Source organism: Fulmarus glacialis, unplaced genomic scaffold (genome assembly GCF_000690835.1).
Source record: "Fulmarus glacialis isolate BGI_N327 unplaced genomic scaffold, ASM69083v1 scaffold4015, whole genome shotgun sequence".
Classification (NCBI taxonomy): domain Eukaryota; kingdom Metazoa; phylum Chordata; class Aves; order Procellariiformes; family Procellariidae; genus Fulmarus; species Fulmarus glacialis.
Window position 1 is genome coordinate 1,600 of NW_009210988.1, and position 16,680 is coordinate 18,279.

The 16,680-nt window shown below is 40.6% G+C and overlaps 1 protein-coding gene across 1 annotated transcript; it reads right to left on the reverse strand.

Annotated features, from left to right (window-relative positions):
* Nucleotides 1-6,529: 6,529 nt before the first annotated feature.
* MARCH7 (membrane-associated ring finger (C3HC4) 7, E3 ubiquitin protein ligase) lies at nucleotides 6,530-15,532 on the reverse strand (the record flags this gene model as incomplete). Its single annotated transcript, XM_009577334.1, has 6 exons — nucleotides 6,530-7,459; nucleotides 9,267-9,315; nucleotides 11,166-11,279; nucleotides 12,587-12,696; nucleotides 13,960-14,129; nucleotides 14,390-15,532. Coding segments are annotated over 6 exons (1,612 nt in total), but the record flags the coding sequence as incomplete, so codon positions are not given.
* Between the last annotated feature and the right edge of the window lie 1,148 nt (nucleotides 15,533-16,680).

A 16,680-nucleotide genomic window follows, 5' to 3' on the forward strand; every position in this document is an offset into this window, starting at 1 on the left:
CAGCCGGACGCCCAAACCCCCCCCAGCCGCTCGCTCTCCCCCAGCCGAAACCAGGACACACAGTTTCTTTGTCCTGCAGCCATCAAGTTTTTTTTTGTCCTGCCAACTACTCCTCATCAAGGATGTTTTGGCTGAGCTTATCAGGGACATCTCAGGGAGGTGTCTTTCTTTGTCAGTATGTTTACCGGGTCACCTTTGTGCTGGCTCCGTTGTATGGACATGACTTGAAAGAATAAAGCAATCATTTATTAATTAATGCACATAAATGACACCTGGGAGTGAGTGTATCACATGGCTCGATGTCAGCATGCTCCCCCTTTTCCTGTGACACCTGAGCAGCCATTCCATTGTTGATCAGTCCAGTAGGGAAGGATCGCCTCCTGCTCCTGCCCTTGATGAGGCAAGAAACTTAAGTAGCTGTCAAACCCACCCTCCACCCCCTTTCTCCTTCAGGGATGGGATTCAGCTCTGGTATTTGAAAGGAAAAGCCCTGATTTCACCTGTCTGTACTTCTGCCCTACTTCTGGAATAAAGCCCCGCAAGAAATTTTCATAGCTCTCGGCTCACCCGACACCTTAGCAGTCTGCCTTTGTGTGAGGCGGCTGTACCATATCAAATCCAGACCCCAGATGAGAGCAGAGAGCTGAACCCTGGTTAGCACAGGAAAAGGTTACAAACCCCACCGAAGGGTTCACAGCCTAGTGTTTAGAATTCAGGGCATACAGTTTATTATCTTCGGATTTAGACGTTTCCATTTTTGTAGTGGTCAATCCTGAATCTAAGTTGTACACTTAAAATGGTTGTGAGGATTTAAAGTTTATGGATGGTAATAGGTATTAAACCCTGATATCTGATCAATAAATGAGTAAACTATCAACCCTGACAAATACTGAGCCTCCCAAAAGAAACTATAACTTCCGAGCAAGCAACCCTCAGCTACAAACTAAAAAATAAACCATAAGTGAAAGACTCTGAACCCTCAGTTTTAAGTAAGAAACACCAAAGCACATACAAGCAGGAAAACAGTTAAGAGAACCTGAGGAATTTTTTTGCCCAGAGCTTTAAAAGTTTCCAAGGAAGACACACAGCAGAATACACTCACTGAACCTACCTGCAACACTGAAAGCACTAATTCATCTGCATTAGGGACAATTAACATAATTTTTTGGGGTCCTCTCAGCTCCACAGGCAAACATCCAGAGCCAGTCAAATTTATTACCAGCAACCAGCCTTTCTTTAAGGAAAGCAGAACCTGCTGAGAGATGAAGCATTTGTAACAGCTGGTAATATTCCTCCTGCAGTCACTAACAGCACCTCAAAAACCTTTTCCTCTGGCCAGTAAATCCCACCCTCAAGCCTAACCAGAAAATGTCTCACAGAGTAGCCAGAACAAGGGTAGAACACTGCAGCTGGGGAAATGTTGTTTTTTTTTTTTTTTTTTTAAATGATGAAAACCAGACTTTTTTTAGCATACTACTCACATGATGAACATTTGTAGTCCAAGCTACTTAACTACTTGGCACGTCACTGAGATTCGCACTGCCTCTGGCATACACATCACTCACCTAACGCCTGCAGCTTCAGCCTCAGAAAAACGACCTCCAGCCCCCTCCACCCAGCAGCACCCAGACTGTCGCACTCCCTGCCCTCTGTCCTGCAGGGCTCAGCCCGCTTGCCTGGCACCTGCAGGCGTCTGCCCCCACACAGGGTTTAAGCCTTGGGTACTCTCTTCAGTATCTCTGGCCACTAGAATATCATCCATAAGACCACACCTTTTCTTTATTCTCTGGAAACAGCCTTTCTAATGTTTTTCAGATGTGACCGTGTTTTACTGCAAGTGTGTTGTGAAACCCTTCCAGTACCTGAGTAAAGGTATGTTTGTCTCTACACATACAAGCAAATCTGCAGACTGGTTCTTCAGTTACTGCAATGGCAAAGAAACAGATCCGTACCTGAAAACCACTTGTTCTCTTCTTGTAACTTACCAATACTCTTAAGGTATGCTTGCTGCAATAAAAGCCATCGTCTAGGTGAACTTGCCTATCTGGTGGTAATCCACCATCATTTGCCAAGGTTTTCCATCAGCCTTCCTAACAAGCCAAAACTGAGAATTATATGGGCTTAATTACTTGCAAAGCACCTCATTCTAAATATCCTTTAACCATTTAACAGTTGCAGCTTCTTTAGCTTATAGGTATTATTTAAACAGATGAACTGAGGGTCTCTGGGGAAGAACTGTGTCTCTAGCCACACACCTATGGAAGGCACACGGACAAACTCAGCAGAAGGGGCTTTCGTGACATCTTGACAGCCTGAGAGACAGCACCTGTGCAACAGTGTCGGGGAACCCAGCGCACAGCAGTCAGCTCAGCGGAGAAAACAAGCTTGAATGAGGCAGTCCTTAGCAGTCCAACCAATCTGAGAGCTACCTGTCCTGCCACCCCCCCCAGTCCCTCCATTCATCACAGACAGTCATATTGACAGTGGGAGAAGAAAATTTGCACTTGCGGTATTGTGTACAGAACTACTTGTTTTCCATTAGTTGTATAATCATTATGTTTATACAAACATTTTCTCTCTATAGTGCATTATCTTCACAGTTAATAAAATCACGCGTGCGCTAAGATGACTGAAGGATTGGGGCATCATATGAGGGGAGGCTGGAAGAGCTGAGATTGCTCAGCCTTGTGAAGAGAAGGCGCAGGGCGGGTGGTGGTGATCCTACCGACGTGCTTAAGTACCTGATGGGAGGAAGTAAAGATTGAGCCAGTCTTCTCGGTGGAGCCCAGCAACAGGACAAGAGACGACGGACACAAAGTAACATACAGGAAATGCCTGTAAACATGAAAAAAAAAAACCCAACCTTTTTTTTTTTTTTTTTTTTTTTTATTGGGGGAACGGTAAAGGTCACCCAGAGAAGTTGCAGATTTTCCACCCTTGGAGATACCAAAAACCTGACTGGGCATGGTCCTGAGCAACCTGCTCCACTTGACTGCTTTAAGCGGGATGCGTGTATGTGTGGGTGGCGGTGATGTTTGGATTCACGATCCCTACCACCCCAACCATTCCGTCATTCTATGAACTGGAGGGCTCTGCGGCATACCAAAAAAGCAATGGAGGGGTTCTGAAGAGTTTGAAGGGCAGATGGAGAACCCTCACAGCAAACAGAAGGTTCTGGGGTGCACAGAAGGGCAACAGTGGGACATACGAGACACAGAAAGGCAAACGGAGAGGTAACAGGGGGATCTGAGAACAGCAGAGGAGCAGAGTGTCTGGGTGCAAGGAAGGCGGGTGAGTCATGAGAGGACAGGGTGGCAAATCAATGCCTGAAGGAACTAGACAACAATCAGAGGGATCTGGGGGACACTGGAGGGATCCTGAGGGGGATTAGACCAATCAGAAGGGGGTACTGAGGGAACTAGAAAACAAAAAGAGGGGGGATCCTGATGGAAGTCACAGCACATGAAGGTGTCCTGAGGGGATCAGAGCATAAGCAAAGGGCTCTGGGGTGCAACAGAGGCAAAGAAAAGGGCTCTACAGCAGACTATAAGAACAACGAAGTAGCCCTGAGTGGGTCTGAATTCTAATGGAGGGCTGTGGGGCATAATGGAGGCAAATGGAGGTGTCCGAGTTGCACCAAAAAGCAAACTGAGGGGTCCTGAGGGAACCAGAAGGCAATTGGAGGACTGTATGGGGTGCAGCAAAAGACCAATGGAGGGCTCTCAAGGAGGTCTGAGGGCAAATGAGGTCTCTAAGGAGACTGGAAGGCAAACACAGCGATTTGGGGAAACAGAAAGGAAGATGGAGTGGTAATAAGAGAAACCGAGTGAAAGAGAGGACATCTGAGGGGGCTGACGGGCCAACAGCGGGCTCTGCGATGCACTGGAAGGTGAACACAGGGAGCATGAGGGGAAAGGGTGGCAAATGGGGCGGTCCCAAGTAGACTAGAAGGCAATTCTCTGTATTTACCCACTTTCATGCTGTTGGTGGAAATCAAGGGCACAGCTCAAGAACTCCTTCAGCCAGCCCTCGGCTGACAATTCTTTTCAAGTACTCAGACTGCAAGTAATTTTCTGTAACACAGAAACGCATTGCCGACTCCTATCCAATTCCATTTTCAACCCAGCGACCTATCCCAGACACACAAGGTTACATATATATGCAGAAACCAACAACAAAGCCTGCACCCATTTCCTTTACTAGAGGTCCCGAGACTTCAATATTGCACCACTTGTACCACGTAGCTATCAAGCACACACGGTGGCCCACAGCGAACAGCCCCCCTTCATTTTCCAAACAAGAGGCGCGCAGAATTCCACACACATAACCCACCTTCCTCGGTTGGAAGGCACCTACAACCCACCTGACTCTAGAATGGAATAGTTCAGTTGGAAGGGGCCTACAACAATCATCTAGTCCAACTGCCTGAAACACAGATACCACAGGTAGAATTAAACCCTCTACCCTTCCAACTCCAGTGCTACATTATAACATGCTAGAACTCCAGGTTTTTCTGCTCTTCTGAGCTCATTAAGCTCACTGAAAGTTACATTCCTCATCCTTTGCTGTTCTAGCATCTTTCTAGACCTCCTGTGTAAGACACTTGACCAGAGATAGTGGTATCAAGCCTGTAGTCACTTCCTCATAATGAAAGAGTGGCAGAAGAGCCAGAATCATGGCCAGGTTTGGGAGGAGCCTAAAAACGCACAAGATGAAGGACATTTGAAACAATACAGCTCAGTGCAGTGCAAGCAACCTGGAAGATGAGGTTAGCACGCAACAAAAGAATAGTACACACAGAGTAGCAAAAGTCAGAATTGTGACATGGAAAAACATGCTCTCCCCCTCATCCCCAACACAGAAACAGCTGTAGAACCCCAGGATGGATGCTTGCAAGCATCTCCATCTGAGGGTGCCACGGACATCCGAGGGAGCCACAGCCCTAAGGACTCACAATGGCACTGAGCAGCACCTTTGCACTCTATCAGCCCCGCAGCACTTAACTGGCCCCAGGATGAAATGAGGCACTCAACTCTGCAGCTTATTCCCATGAGCATGATGCCATCCACACCTGGATCTGTCATCACTGGACTCATTGAGGAGATCTGGGCCCACCCCTGAGGATCAGGTACACCTGGGAACAGCTAGAACCAACAACAAGCTGTGGCCATTCCCCACATCTCCAAACCCAGGGAGAAAACATGGTGCAGGCATGAGACAGCATCAGCAGACAAGAAAAATACACGCTTGCACGGACACTTGCGTGAACATGTATATGCTTTGTGCTGACACAAATACACTTGCATGGACCCACAAGGGCTTCCACAGACAGATGCTCCCACAAGCATCTGGGATCTCCACTCTCTGCTCCCCTGAGCAGAGAGATTTCACAGCGCAGGTATATGGAAGACAACAAATCCTGGCTGCTCCCAGCCTCCACCCTTCTATAACTAGGGGGGGTCTGGGCTGCAAGGCAGAGCTCTCCTTGGGGGAGGCAGCTGGGGCTGGCAGCAGCATTCTTCCCAAATGGTGCATTCAGACCCTCTGCTCTTCACTGATTCCACCATGCTATCCCCCTATGTCACTCCTTCATTTGCACTGGAGCTCAACCAGGCTGCAGGACAACAAAGTGACAATTCATTTGAACCGAATTTTTATGTGGAACTGCAGCTACTTAAATTGCTCACCTTGCTCACCAAATTGCTATTTGTTACAAGGACAGAAAAAACATTTAAAAAATATCCTTCAGTCATCAATTTATTAGGCTATCAGAGCTCATGCTTGTAACTCTAAATGTATTGAGTGCATATGAAATACTGTCTGCTTCACTGTATGATGTTTTATTAAGCTATACCAACTAACTCAGAAAGGATTAAACATTTAACTTTTATTATAAACCTGAATTCACCTTCTTCAGAAATGAGTTAGAAACATTTTCACGTACGCCTGGACCTTCACTTTTCAAATGAACGTCCAAAGGAGAGCTGTATTTCAACTAATTGCTGAAATGATACTTCTGAGTGTTGGCACCGAATACCCAACGCGTAAGGTTACCAGAATGAGCATAGAAATGTGCAATTTCCTTAGTATTCCATTTTCTTTCAAGTCTTACAGATGACAGACCATCTCATGTAATGCTAGCAAAGTTAACTCTTAAAATCACCTGAGTTCATTTCAGCTGTTAAGGCACATCCTTTCTTCCGCACAAGTTAGTTTTACATACTGTAACAATAAACTAAACTCAAGGTATTTCAACATACTGCACTCTTTGCAGATAAATTGTTACTGGAGTAATTAAAAAAAGCTAACATAAATATTTATAGCAAATACAATTCCAATACATGTATGACAATTTATTGTACCACCATTCATATAAAGCATTTCAATCCAAAATGGTCAGAAACAATCTTAAATAACCGCATAAGAATTTACAAACATTAGTAAAGATATACCACAGACCACAGCTTTCTAAGTTTTCAAGTGTAAGTTCTGGTAGATATCCATGTTTAAATAAAATGGAAAATACCAGTAGAGATGCATACCGCTATTGTCTTTATTTATAAAGAAGTGACAACTAGAAAACACATTGATAACCAGTGCTTTGAACAGTGAAGGTGGGATCTAAAAAAGTCTGCTTAAACTGAACAACCTTAGGTCTTTATCAAGTTGCGTATCTGCCAGGAATGCTGAAATGCAAGAGTTTACACCTGCAATATTCCATAATGGAACAGCCACATAATATCATATATAACCTCCAATTTCCAAACTGGTACATAAAAAAGCCATCACTAACACTAAGTATTAGAAGACCACTGCAAGTTCTTATTGCTTTTTGAGTGAAATAATAATCTTCAAATAAATCAAAACTGAAACAATCTCTACAGTATCTTGCTCATCCTCCTGTTCATTCATTAACACTGGAAGCAATCAGTCATTATATGATGCGGCAACAGAGGCATTTAAAAAAACCCAAACAAAACCTATTTAAGTTTATGGACACTCCCACCCTCCCTCCCCACCCTCCCCCTGAAACCCACTATAACCACTTAGTGCCAGTAGAGGAGCAAAACTCGATAGACAAAACCAGAAGTCGGACTACAGTAAGAAGGAGACATAAAGGGAGATAGAGCTTCCTTAAATATTCAAATTCTGATGTCTTCCAAAATGAAGCACATCATCCTCATCATTTAAAAAGGCAAGTTGCTTTATATGTATCTAATTCTCGCACATGCTGAGTAGTTCTTAAGTCCACTGAGTTCCACTGTGCAGCAGTTGATTTTGAATTCAACAATGCTTCAAAAACTACAGTAATATTCAATGCGCTTTTTACTAAGGAGAGGGAAAAACCAAATGCATGTTGATGTTGTTCTTGCCAGTTCAGCATTTCTGCAGCAACTCCATTTGTCTCTTGCAGTATGAAAGTTCTACCAGCATCAGCCTTCAGAATCATCCTCAGAAGCTGTTGAAACAACACAATATAATCAGAAGCCTTGACAAAGGTCTGTGAAATTAGAGCACTTTAAGATGAGTAGTGGAAATAAATGTAATTTTATGATATTAAATAGCAGATTGTAATACCCGCCCAAACCTTGTGTAATTACATAGCTTAATTTTTAAACGCATCTCATGTCTGAAAAATATAGCATTTCCAAATCAAAACCCACCATTACAAAATGCAGTGTCCTCCTGCTGTTCTTCCTCAAAATAAAAGGAAGAAAACTTAATTACGCCAGAGATTCAAATTTTATGTAGTGTTTATAGTGGCTCATTCCAACAGTAGTCAGAGGAGAATATACTCAGTCCATGACAGCAGCACGCAACACAAGGGAAAGAAATGACTCACAAAGTTAACGATTTGGATACTAGAAAGGTTCATCAGTCTAAACAAACAGAAAGACTTTTAAAACTTTTTTATATATATATATGTTGCTTAATGCAATTAAGTCAGGCCTACTTGGAAGCAGCTCCTCTCTCCACCCCCATTCTTTCAAGATATGCAAAATGAACATAAAGCCCACATATGCACAGGATTTTGTTGTTGCAAGGTGAATTAAAAGACAAATACACACTTGTCAACTGATTAAAAAAGTCAGTACACACATCTACAATAGATTTGTAAAGTGTTTCCTTGTCCATAACAGGAATTTAATCTGTTCTCTTAAGCAAACTGCAGTCAAGAAAGTATTTACGCCCAAGTAACTTGTTCAATCTCTGAACACAGAAAGAAGGAAGGTCTCCACACTTGTCCAGTTCTTAGAAGAGAAATGTAACTAAAGTAGCATCAATAATAAATCTTCCTCACCTGGAAGTTAGATAAAGCCTGAATCAAATACAGATTACATTACTGTGTAAAAAGGCACTCATTAATTTTTACTCTAACAAGGATGCACATAACTTCAGAATAAATTCTGAGCTCCAGTCCACCTTTGTCTGCTCTGAATGCAGAAATAATCACCTGCTCCTTGAACTAAAACTTCCACACACACACAACATTCCTCATCGTACTCCAAATACGTCCTATGCACTGAAAATTCATACAGAAACTGTTGACAGACATTCACATGCACATGAGGAAAAAAAAAAAGTAGACCAACTACCCTTCTACTGCCTATTCATCATGCCCAGAATTAACACTTAGATTCAGGATACATCTACCAGAAGTCGGCATATAGTTTTGAATTTAAGCTGAAGAAGCCATTAGGTGAAAAGTAGGCTAGTCCTCTGGCAAAACTGGCAACTGTTAAATTTCATTCCTGAAGCAGATAGGTCTGATCAAGGAATACACACAACCGAAAAGTGTGTGTGGATAAAAAAAAAGAGAAAGGGGAGAAGAGGGCAAAAAAAAGAAACGGGCGAAGAGGAAATGGCAAGAGAAGTATGGTAATTTAAGTGCAGTGAAATTCAACTTTAAATGTTTCCTTTCTACTAGGGCTCATGTAAAAGGCTACAACCTGAAGGTCACCACCAATTCCAAAACTACGTACTATAGAATTACAATAACCAAACTGTAACTAGTGAGAAATCTTATCACTTGCAGAAAACACTTCTGTGGTCTAAACAACTCTATGCTGTTGGGAAATTAACCATGGAGAATTAAAACCCGTTCTCCCTCAGAATAATTCTGCTGATAATGGAAAAAGCACTGCTGGGTAAAGTAAAGTTTTCAGTAATTCAGTTCAGTATTATGAATCTTGGCAAGGAGGATTGTACTCATTTAACTTTGAGTTGATCTAACAGGAAGGAAGGGGAAGAGGGGAAGCACCTACTTTCAATATCTTCCATATGTGCCTGAAGAGTTCTTGCAAGGTTAATAAACTAGAAACAAGGCAGAGAGAAAGTAGTTTAAAAGTTGCAAAGTTATCTGCAGAAATTTGCAACAAGTTAGCAAAGTTTTCTTCACTTTTTTTTCACTTTTTACATCCCGAAGTATCATCCCAGATGTCAGTTACCCTAACCCATTTGCCCGACTTACAAAAGTCAATGCAAAATTTAATATAAATCCCCACACATTAGACTTCAAATTGCTATTGCACAGTTATTTCAGCTTCCACTCTATGTCAAATGTTTCTGGTAGCAGTTAGTGGCACCATCTTCATGTTCTACAATCTGTAAAACATCAATTCTGAACATAAACACATAAACAAGTGCCAGTTTCATGGTAACTGATCCTAGAAATCGTAATGCAGAAAAACATAATCTGTAAGGACTGCATTAGTTGGATCCATTTAATTTACTTCACTATTAATATGGCAAAACAGAGCCCCCTGACTGAATCAGGTTAATGAAAAATGCATAAATACACTTAAGATTTTAACTGTAAACAAGAAGTTCAAGAGCAGGATTACTATTAGACAACAGTGGCAGTTCAATGTTAGAAGTACGTGGTATTAAAACCCAAAGCCAAAATCCCTAGGAATACAAGTTCCTTAGGCAACTTTGAAAGTATTGGCCAAATGTTTTTTGTCAGTGACAATCTACATGACTGTTTCAGTGATAGCCCACATGTTGAGACACAGCAAATAAAAATAAACAAGAATATAACGCTACAGTTTCCATAGCTCAGTTGTATGCTCAGTATCAAACATGCATCAGTGCTCTCACTGGTTTAAAATGTAGTGTCATACAACTGTGTAATGCTGCCTCTGATGAAAAACCAGTAAAAACATCTTATTTCTTCAATATACTCAAGCTAATAACCCGTAGTGGATGCTAGCTACTATTAGATTATGTGTCTTTTATGTCTCTACACTTGTAGCAGAGAAAACTGAACATTTCATTTATGGATCATGAAATACAAGCTCTACAGTAGATGTGTACAGAAAAGAGGACCAGTGTTCTAATACAGTAAGAGATTAGAGCACAGTCCTGCCTATACCCCAAAGGTCTAGTACCTGCTAGCAACCATTCCAATAAGCGTTGGACAACCTTAACATTGTCAATTCTTTGTATGTAATTAAAAAAAAAAAAAATCAGCTTTTCAGGTGCTCAGTTGATGAAGAGCACTGATTCATTATCTAGTATCAAATAAATGTGTAGAATACAGGATTTCTGGATGAGTCACTATGCAGAAATAACTTTGTATGATTATCTCGTACTGGTAAAATGTGTACTTACTGCATTTCTAAGCCAAGCCATTTAAATGAAAAGAATCCAGTCAAATACAACTAATAAGAGTTTTGACTAATGCTAGAAAATCATACTATAGCTAGTCAGTTTCAGAATGTAATATTCAAGTACGTATTTAGGCACAATCCAGCAGACAAGCATTGCAAGGTCTAGACCTTTGCAATGTAGACTGGCATAATGAGAAAAATTAATCAAATAAGATAGTCCAACATTCTCAACTGCGTGTTTTGTACAGAGAGAAGTTAACCTTCCAGTTTTGCATAAATTCACAATAATCGTGACAACATACGTGCAAAGCAATGAATTACCAACAACCTTGACAAAAATTATTTTGCCACACAGTAACTGCAATAAAGTAGTACCTTCAGTTTCAAATCAAACATGGTGTTACTGCATTGACAAACCCAGACCATTTTAGACCTAAAATTGTTAAATAAGCATGCTTCTTGGGTATCTAGCTCCTAGGTCGCTCAAGTTAACAATCTACTTCCAAGTTCTCTGTACGAGCAATTCCTGCCATAAAATCACTGCGTACTTACTCTGACACGTGTGCTGGCCTCACTTGCAGTTCCTAGCATATCAGAAAAGCGCTGCTCACATAAGTGTAACAACACGACAAGGTAGAGACCAGAGCTGATAAATTCATAGTCTGCCTTAAAGGAGATCAAAAGAAACATTCAGAATGTCAGTGATACGTCTGCATACGATTCAAGAAGTAGAACAAGAATTAAATTTTACCGGAAACATTATGCATTTGATCTCTAGTTGTCCCAAGAGAATTAGGGAAATGTAATACTAAAAATTTTAATTACTGAAAAGCTATTTATACTTCTGGTTCTTTCCATCCACCCCAGATCTAACATGTTATCCTTGAAGATAACTAGAAAGAGTTCTACAAATAAAATCTCAGTCAGCATGATTAGTTCACAGGAAGGAATCTGAGAATCAAAGTATTATACCCCTGGGGAAAACAAAAACAATAAACTTTGCTGGTTTCTTTTCAGTGGTCCCAACACTAAAAGCCAAAATAAAGGGAAATAAGAATTTTACGATGCTACAAATATTTCGAGAAATTATTTTCCCTGCTAAGATAAACTTTCAAAATGCTACTGCTGAATTGATCATTTAGAGTCAATTCTTTAGGAAATAGTTTCAAAGCTCTTATTTCTATCAAAGTACAGTGACAGTAACCAACAATCAGTAGTGCTAAAACATAAGATGATGGCACTCTCGAGAAAGACTTTTCAGAGTCTGGCCCAAGTGACAAGAACTAGACTACTAGGGTAAGAGCTTTCTCTAAATAGTAAGAAAATTAGAGGTTGATGTTTGGCCCCAAAACTTGTGTCACTTTGTATTTTCTTTCAACTTCTGAGACAGGCAAATTTCATTAGTCTTTCTATACTCACAGAATACAACCCAGAGAATAAGAAAACCCCCCTGAACAAAGTTCATTAAAATAACACCAGCTTTTTGTTATTTACTCATTTTTAAATACTACACAATCCAGTAGTTCTAAGATAACGTATTTTAGATGACGAGAGTAATACTAATGGGCCTTTAATTATTTTTAAGTTTTTAATGGTATGTTTAAAACAACTGCTTAAGTGTGTTAAAAAACAGCTAAAAGCAAAGAAATTAATGACAATGTGAAATCCAATCTAATCATACTAGTATTCCCACCGCACCTATGTGGCAAAGACACTGGACTGCAAAGCTAGATGACAGATCTGCAACTAGAAAAGGATAAGAGATATATTACACTTACTGAAAGCTCAGCTATAGGAAGCACAGCAGGAAGACAGAACTTGTCTGAATATTGAGGAGACAAATCTGTTCCATGTTGACATTATTTCATGTGCATAACAGTCCTTCTGAAAAGGAGATGCATTTTCTTTCTCTAAAGAAGAGCACCCTCCCAGCACTAAACCAACACTTACCAAATTAGGCAAAATATACTAACTTGTTCATTTGCATGTGCCCTATAGAGTTCATGAATGTCAAAGTCTTCCAGATTCAGATGCAACTTCTCCTTGCACAGTTCACAAGTTGTTACTGCTTCCAAAGAAGAACCTGGTGAGGAGGGGCAGGGGGAAAGTCAGTGTCAAGTTGCAACAATTTATAACATAGGACACAATTATACAAGTATTACAAACTGTAACTAATTCTTGGCTTTATTTTGCAGAGCAAGGTTAGAAGAAAAGAAAGCCTCTAATATGAATGTAGTGACTATCTGCTACTGTCAGAATTCAAATGCTATAGAATGTTTATTCTCTATCCAGCTCCACATATTTTGCCTTATGTTCATTCTGGACACAATATGCCTCTTACTGAAAGTCTGGCTTAAAATCGCTGCTTGGGTTGTTTGAATTCTACAGTGTAATGCAAATATACACAAAAGTAATAATAAATATACTGGAATAGCTTAAAGTTATTGCCAGAGTAACATTTTGTTTTTAAGTACCAGGTTTAAAACAAGCTGCTCCATAAGCAACAACATGAACAAAGCAAGTTTATGGTAGATTTATGTCTTATAGTTAAATACTTCTAATTAATTTCTCCTACAGGCTGAGGCTTCTAATACATCCCTACTCTGATGTGGGTCCTCTGATACTGAGTAAAAAAGCAAACAGATGCTAGCGCCTTCCTTTGGTAAAAAGTATTCCATGATCTTCATGTCTTCTATCAAGCAACCTATTTTTAAGTCTTAGAAATACTACAGATAACTTAGTTATAAACCGGTCAATCAATTTATTACAAAAACATTTGTACAGCAATTTCTGAAGTGTTCCTTAAAAAATTCTATATGGACTTTGAAGTAATTTTTTGAACAAGCAGTTTTAACTGCCTTGAACAGGAGTTAGTATCTTAAAAAAAAAAAAAAAAATTAAGTATTTAAGTATAGTTACAATAGAAAAACATTTTTGGATTTTCAAATTCCTATCACTCTGCTACTAGCCAGTCAGCCTGGCTATACAAGTCTTAAAAACTAGAACCACATGCACGAGGAAGGGTGGGGAACAAACTCACCCAAAGTGGTAGAGTAGCTTTAAAGCTACACTTCTGCAATGTTATATTTATCTATATCTTAGTTATATCTTAGTTATATCTTAGTAGACAATCCCAAAAATTTAATTCTCTGAATAACAAATACAGTTCTTGGAACTACTCACATGAGAAGCTGCACAGACACACAATAAGCCTCGAAGTGCCACACTGCTGTGTGTCCCCAACGGCTCGTTTTTTGAATAAATACCTTAGTATGAGTAACAGTAATCCTCCTGGTAAGCCTCCCAATGTAACTGGAAGTCTACCTTGGTCTAGAGTCTGCCTTACCTGAATTAATCTTGGACTGCAGCCATTTTTTCATGCACTCCTGGTGAACATACTGCAGACTTCCAGTGCATTTGCATGGCTCTATTAAAAGGTTGTCAGAACTTGCAGAGGACATCTGACAGATTCTGCATAAGTCACCCTCTTCATCTTCAGAATCTTCTAAAAGCAGGCTGAATAGGAAGGAATATCAACAAACACTGTGACACATTTCATGTAAGACTTTTTATAATGATAATTCCATTCAAACTGTTCTCAAACCTACAAGGATTAAAACAAGTTTCTCTGAAGACAAAAGTGAGAACACAGGTGAGAGAGGACTGAGCTGCCGCCTTCTCTGAAGCAAAGTTTCCTTTTAACATCATAGTTACAGAAAACCCTCTCATGTTAAGTCAGTTACATTTTATTATCTCAAAAGGACATACTAATTTACCTCTCTTTAATTTTCTGGAGTCTTTCTGGATCTCTTGAAGGTGGTATTTTAGACTTGCCACTTTCTTGTCCATCAGACTGATTCCAGCCAGAGGGAATAATATCTACAGTTATCATAAGATTGTCAGACAGACTGCTTCCTAATGTTGGAGGCACTGCAAAGCGAAAGAGAGAACCAGGCAGAATTCCAGAACTTCTCCTACTGTGGGCTGAATCTGGTGGGGAGGCAGTAGCTGTAGGAATACCAGATACTGCAGGTGTTGGTGGTCTGCTAACAGAAGCCCGAGGAGGGCTATCTGATGCTTCAAGAGAGGTCTCCTCACCTGACTCTCTTCTTCTGAAGACATGTTGTGATCTAGCAGTTGTATCAGAGGTAGAGATCCTTGCAGATTCATCTCTTCCTTCTCTTCTTCTTCTGGAAAAGAGAGGTGTACATCTGTTCCTCAAAGATGATGATAACCAGGATCCTGTGCTCCTACTTTCAGAGTCTGGTCTGTAACTTTCCCCATCTGAATCAGAGTTATGATTTTGTGAAACTCCTGATAAACCCCATCTTCGTCTAAGAAAACTAAATCCCTGAGAAGCTTCAGATGTCTGAAGTCCTGGAACTTCCGGAGTTGCAGCTCCATTACTGCTCGACAGAGGAGAAGCTTGAACTCTTGGGACCACCGTTGACTCTTCAGAGCCTAATGATCTTGTATGCAATGAGTCTTGGCTAGACCTTCGAGAGAAAAATGTAGATGACATACTAGATGCTAAACGAGACAGCAGCTGTCTAGTTGTTCGCCTCCCTTCGCTGTCAGCTGCAGGCTCATTCAATGACCTCTGAGAAGATAAAACCCTTTCAGAACCACTTGAGGAAGGAGTTTCATCTCTAATGGCAGTAAGAGAAAATGCTGGCTGCATGCTCCTCTGGGTAGATTCCAATTCATTTCTCCTTTGTCTTGAAGAATAGCTGGATCTTGAAGAGCTCATGTTAGAGTCTCTGTTGAAAAAAGATGGCTGATGATCAGAAGGCAACTGGCGGTTCATGGATGCATTCAGCCTCAAAGTGCTTAATGAGTTCTCTTTCGGTCTTGCTCCCTCTGCATATGAAGAGGCAGGCCTGTCTTGAAGATCTGTTGCAGAAAAGCAGAGGAAAATACTATGACAAGATGTGCTCTAATTGTTACATTCCAGACGGATAACTCTAAAGTATAAATGCAGAAGTTCAGGATTTCACGATCCTTACGCAAAATTGTTTCAAATTTGGCAGGTAGATTCCAGAGCAGTATTAAGTTTAAATTTACTTACCAGAATTCTAAAGTTAAACTGAAACGCGGACTGGTTTCAGCCTGGTAAACCCATTTGGAATCTAACACCCCCAAAATCTTCAGATTATCAAGGTATGACTCGCTTTCTTATACGCGAATATGAACATTCTGACCATCTGTCAGAAGTTATATAAGAACAGCATTTGAATTTAAAACAGCAAAGTATATACAATACTATTTATAACTTAAAGGTCCATTTTGCCTGTAGACTGAGAAGGACGGGTTAATCAAAATTTCAGCAATGTAGCAGACATCAGAGCACCTGAAACAAATGCATGGATACAGCCAAGTATATTCCCCATCTATTACAACACGCTACCCTTATTCTTCTCATCATAAGAACATCAAGAGCTGCAGTTACAAACACTACTTAAAGGTAGCATAAAATTATTGACTTTGGATAACCGAAATTGAATAGTATCTAAATTAGATGTGTATCTTACTATAATAATGTTTTAAATCAAGAACTCAAAAATAAAAAGAATACCCTAGAAATACTGTAATTCCACTGCTCCATGCCAAACGGGTTATCTAGCTACTGCTTTTATCAAAGAAATGCAACAACTAAGTTAGTTCACATGTTCAGCTATGCAACTGGCTTAAGAACAATCAGACTTAACCATTCTGGATTAGTAATCTCATCTGCTCTCCCAACTACCTTGACTACCTACAGTCAATTAGATAACTATCACCACATTGTTGTGTCCTCCCCTGCTTTTTAAGTGTACGTTTGATCACCCAATGCTTCCCAGTGGCCTGCAGGTTGAGGGAGGTGATTCTGCTCTTCTACACTGGACCCCACCTGGAGCAGTGCATCCAGCTCTGGAGTCACCAGTACAAGAAAGACATGGACCTGTTACAGCAGGTCCAGAAGAGGGCCATGAAAATGATCAGAGGGGTGGAATACCTCTTCCATGAGGAAAGGCTGAGAGCACTGGGTTTATACACTGGGAAGAAGGGGCAGGCAACTCAAAAAGAG